At 57.5% G+C, this 4,949-nt stretch overlaps 1 protein-coding gene across 1 annotated transcript; it reads left to right on the top strand.

Moving 5' to 3' along the window:
• Positions 1 to 871: 871 nt before the first annotated feature.
• LYPLA2 (lysophospholipase II) lies at positions 872 to 4,949 on the top strand. The gene is made up of 9 exons (XM_009081214.1): positions 872 to 973; positions 1,863 to 1,894; positions 2,467 to 2,532; positions 3,279 to 3,326; positions 3,508 to 3,578; positions 3,833 to 3,906; positions 4,043 to 4,144; positions 4,331 to 4,507; positions 4,802 to 4,949. Exons 1-9 carry the CDS (start codon positions 896 to 898, stop codon positions 4,850 to 4,852), a joined length of 699 nt encoding a protein of 232 aa, XP_009079462.1. The 5' UTR covers positions 872 to 895; the 3' UTR covers positions 4,853 to 4,949.

Below are 4,949 nucleotides of genomic sequence, written 5' to 3' on the forward strand. Positions count from 1 at the left end.
TGGGCAGGGCTGGAGTTGACTGATGATCCTTGTGGTCCCTTCCAGCTCAGGATATCTGTGATCCTGTGCTCTGGGCAGGATCCAGGAGGCTGATCCTGCTCCTGGGGGATGATGGCAGTGCTGTAAACGAGCTCTGATCTAATTAGTCCTGGTGGGTCAGCAGGGCCAAGGAGGTCACGTGAGAAGCTGGAGATGTACTGATTTGTGTCAGAGTGGGAACAAACACCGTGGACTGCCATGGGTGAAGGTGTTGTCTTGGGGGCTGTCAGCTCTGCTGGGTCCAGGATCCAGGAGGAGACAGTCAGCACTTGGAGCTGGCAGCAGCCTGTGGCAGTGGGGACAGCAGTGGTGGGAGAAGGATGTCACCCATCACTGGAGGGGGGCTCTGGCAAGCTCCCAGTGCTCCAATTTATCCCTAAACAGCTCCATAAATCAGGGCTGGACCTTTACTAGTGCTGCAAAGCCTGTGGTGCTGCATGCCAATGGCCAGTGTTTCCTGCTTCCCCTCGGAGCAGATGTGGGTCAGGCTGCTCCGTGGCTGGGATGAAGGGATGATGGGATGAATGGATGCTGAGGCTGTGCCACCCTCTGCCCACGTCTGTGCAGTCACAGGAATAACTTTGGCTTTGAGGTGTCATTTTGGAGCTAATTTTAACACCTCCAACACCCCACAGTGCTGTGACAAGGGAAGTGTTTGCTGCTTCCTGACTCTCCAGCACTGCCAGGCCAGGGATGGAGAGGAATGTCCCAAGGGCTTAAACATCAAAGCCTCCATGTAGTCTTTAATTTTCTCCTCAAATAGATCCCATGGGGGGGGGAGGTGAGGGATTTGTGTTGCTGCCTCACCTTTGTGCCTCTGTCCCACAGGTGCCAGTGTCTGAGTCCCTCTCGGTGTATGTGTGGTAACAACATGTCTGTCCCTCTCCTCGCTGACGCCGTGACTGTCTCAGGGGCAGAGCGGGAGACTGCAGCGGTAAGGGCTCTCCCCTCTCCTGCTGCTTCCCTGCTGGCAGCATGGAGCATTAGGAGCTGCTTCCAGGGAGTTCAGAGTGGCCCTGAGCTGAGCCTCTGGGCCCTCAGATCTTCACGTGTTGGACCAGTGAGGGGAAAACTGACTGTCCTGTTCCCATGTGGAAGCACTGCCTCACAGCTTGGATTGACCTGCAGGGAAGCTAGTGGGAGTTGCAATGATTGGGATATTTAAGCTTTTAAAAGTAAATCCCCCAAAGAAACCCCCTCAGTCCTTCCCTGGGGCCTGCAGGATGCCTTCCCTCTGCTCCCCATGGCTTGGGGGTTGTTGTACCTTAGATGTCTGTGGGGAGGTGTTTGTGAGTTCTTGCTGATATGTGGAAGAAATCCTTCCCTGGGAGGTGCTGAGGCTCTGGAACAGGTTGCCCAGAGTAGCTGTGGCTGCTCCATCCCTGGGAGTGTTCCAGGCCAGGTTGGATGGGGCTTGGAGCAATCTGGGCTGGTGGGAGGTGTCCTTGCCCATGGCAGGGAGTGGGATGAGATGAGCTTTAAGCTCTTTCCAACCCAAACCATTCCGTGGTTCACGCTGTGCCCCTGCCCCACGTGGTGCCATTCCTGGCAGGACAGTCTGTCTCTCCTTGGCCCTGAGCTCTGCTGGGCAGCCAAGGGGCTGCCCCCACCCACAGACCTGGCTGTGGCAGCAGGCTCTGTGGCATGACATCCCTGATCCACCCAACCCTCACACTCAGAGCAGCACGGACGTGCCCAACAGAGTCTCTAGCTAGTGACTAAGTGTCCACTCACCACTTCACTCCCAGCCCAGCCCAGCCCTGCCCCTCTCCCTGGGCACTGACTCTCACACTACCTAATCCTCTCCTTTCTCTCTTTAACAGGTCATTTTCCTACATGGCCTTGGAGACACAGGGTGAGTATCCCTGGAGTGGCTCTGACTGGGTTGTGTGGTTTGCTGAACACACCTCCCAGCCCTTTGCTGCTGCTCTCTCTCTGTGTGGGGCTTTGAGCTGGGGCTGGGAGCTATTCCTGCACCACCCTCGCTGGGAATAGCAGGGAATCTCGGCCAGCAGCTGTCTGCACTTGAATATTTATGATCCCAGCAGCCTGGCAGCCCCCCCACCCCCCGCGGGTGGATTTTCTGCTTGTCTGTAAGGATTGCTGATAAGCACTGCAGCTTTTCCAGTCCCTGGGAGGGCTGGGAGCTGGGCTGTGTCTAGGAAAGTGCATCTCTAATGTAAAAGGCCACCTCAGAGGACAGTGTGGGGGGTGATAAAGGGCTGCTCCCTGCACAGGACATTCCCTCCTCCTCCCTGCCTCCAGCCGTGGGGCTTTGTGTGCTTCACGGGGGATTCAGGCTGCTGAGGTGGTAAAATAACATCAGGGGAGGGTGGGGGGCAGCAGCAGCCTCAGGGAAATCCCTCCCCATCCTCAGCATCCTCCAGGCAGGCCTTGAATTCCCTCTCTGCTCCCCTCTGTCCCCAGGCACAGCTGGGCTGATGCTCTCTCCTCCATCCGCCTCCCCTACGTGAAATACATCTGCCCTCACGCGTAAGTGCTGTCCTTGCCCGGGGGAGTCTGGGGGGGATGTGTGGGCACTGTGAGGCTGTCAGGGCTGTTCAGGGAGACACATGATGGTCTGAGCCCTGACCTGCCTGCAGGGCTGTGCAGCCACAGCTCTGCTGCTGTGGTCAGTTCATGCAGGGCCTCAGCACTGATGCTTCTGCTGCAGGCAGAGCTGCTCCCCACAGAGCTGACCAGCACAGGAGCTGCTGCTCTGTTTTCTGCCCCTTATCCTGTCCTCTGCTTATCCTGATGGCTGCAGTGAAAGCCAAAGGCATTGAGTCTCCTTCCTCATCCCCTTGGTCAGGCAGGAGGGAGCTCAGCAGAAAGGGAAGGAGACACTCCTGATGTGTTCCCAGTGCCAATAGGGGTCACTCAGCAGGCTGGGGGAGCTCTTGCAGCAGAGCCTCAGTTTCCCAGTGTCCCATCTTGGCCTCAGATTCCTGGTGTCCCACAACAGCTGCTCTATCAGCATCTCCTGGTTTGGGAGAGGGAGGCAGGTGCTCTGCTCCCCAGGAAAGCTGTAATGCCCTGGAGCCACCAGCTCAACCAGGAGCTGCTCAGGGATTGTAGGTAATCCATGGGATCCATGCAGCCCCTAGACCAGGTCTGGTGGCACTGATCTGCCACTGTCCCTTGGGAGAGGTGTCCTGCAGCTGTGGGCAGGAGGGATGGTCACTTTGAGACCCTTGGCTTGGACTTGAGCTAAATCACCCAAACTGTTTTCTCCACAGGCCCCGGATCCCAGTGACCCTCAACATGAAGATGGTGATGCCCTCCTGGTCAGTGCTGTGGGTGGGACCTTTTTGGGGGAGATGTTTTGGGGAGTGAGAGGGATGGTGGGGCTGAAGAGCCAAAATCCACTGCCCTGTGGGAATCAGGAAGGGCAGAGCACACCCAGCTCCTGCTTCCCCATGCCCTGAGCCTGGGATAGGTCTGGGCTGACCCTGCTGCTTCTCTCAGGTTTGACCTGATGGGATTGACTCCTGATGCACCTGAGGATGAAGCTGGGATCAAGAAAGCTGCAGAAAACAGTAAGAAGCTTTGGGGAGGGGGAAATGTTGAGCTCTTGGGTGCCTATCCCTCACTGGGACAGAAGCAGGTGTTTTCCTTACACCTCTTTTTCCTGTGATCCCAGCCCACCTTTTCCCTGGGACCTCTGACCTGCCTCTCCCTGATGGTGCCAAATGTCCTTGTGTGCACCCTCAGATGCTTTTCACCCCCCCTCACCTTCCACTGCCCCATTTCTCCAAACCTTCCACTGACCCATTTCTCCACCTCCTTCCAGTTAAAGCAATTATTGAGCACGAGATGAAGAATGGGATCCCTCCCAACCGCATCATCCTGGGAGGCTTCTCACAGGTGAGCTGGGCTGGGGCAGACTGAGGGTTGAGACACCCCTCGAGGGGAGCACCCACGGTGAGGGGTGGGTGGGCTGGTGTGTGCCCCTCAGATCCCACTGTGGCACTGACAGACAGACCTTCCTCCCCTGCTGCAGGGCGGTGCCTTGTCGCTGTACACGGCTCTCACCTGCCAGCACCAGCTGGCTGGCATCGTGGCACTCAGCTGCTGGCTCCCTCTGCACAAGGCCTTCCCACAGGTGTGTGTCCACAGGGTCAGGGTGGGGGGACTTTCCCTTCTGGATTTCTCCAGGGAGTGTCCCAGCAGCTCTCTTGAGGAGAGGAGCTGCCAGGTGATGTGTTGGGGACACAGATGAAGTACCTACTGTGCTCCCTGCTGGCATCTCCTCACCTGGGCACACCTGAGTGTTTCCTTCTTGCTGCAGGCAGCGAACAACGGCGTGAACAAGGACATTGCCATCCTGCAGTGCCACGGGGAGATGGATCCCATGATCCCTGTGCGCTTCGGGGCACTCACTGCTGAGAAGCTGAAATCTGTCGTCACCCCCACCAAGGTCCAGTTCAAAACCTACCCTGGAGTGATGCACAGTTCCTGTCCTCAGGTCAGTGCTGTGGGGTGGACTGCAATCACCTTTGGGATCTTTGGGAGTGACCCTAGCACGGAGGGTCAGGCAGGGCAGGGAACACGTGGGATCTGGTTGTTCCTGACTCATTTCAGGGAGGATACACAGCCCTTGTGCCCAGGGATGGTCTTTGGGGAGCTGCACAGCCCTTGTGTGCCCATGCCTAGGGAACATCCCAACTTTGGAGGGACTAAACAGCCCTCGTGTGCCCATGCCTGGGGCATGTCCAGCCTTTCCTGAGCCCCAGACTGACAGGCTCTGTGCTCCCTATAGGAGATGATGGCAGTGAAGGAGTTCATCGAGAAGCTGCTGCCCCGGATCTAAGCGGAGCCACTCGGGACTGTCGCAGGGAAGGATGCCGAGGTCACAGCTCCATCTTTCCCCCGTGACCTGTCTGCTGCAAACGGAAGCCATGGCACCC

Source organism: Acanthisitta chloris, unplaced genomic scaffold, assembly GCF_000695815.1.
Source record: "Acanthisitta chloris isolate BGI_N310 unplaced genomic scaffold, ASM69581v1 scaffold16790, whole genome shotgun sequence".
NCBI classification, from domain to species: domain Eukaryota; kingdom Metazoa; phylum Chordata; class Aves; order Passeriformes; family Acanthisittidae; genus Acanthisitta; species Acanthisitta chloris.

Bases quoted from the DNA above. Each gene is read 5' to 3' on its own strand.
- LYPLA2 (XM_009081214.1), top strand. From the start codon at position 896: ATGTGTGGTAACAACATGTCTGTCCCTCTCCTCGCTGACGCCGTGACT. The intron at 3,907-4,042 runs GTGAGCTGGGCT...CCCCTGCTGCAG, and splicing joins TCCTGGGAGGCTTCTCACAG to GGCGGTGCCTTGTCGCTGTA. The intron at 4,145-4,330 runs GTGTGTGTCCAC...TTCTTGCTGCAG, and splicing joins TGCACAAGGCCTTCCCACAG to GCAGCGAACAACGGCGTGAA.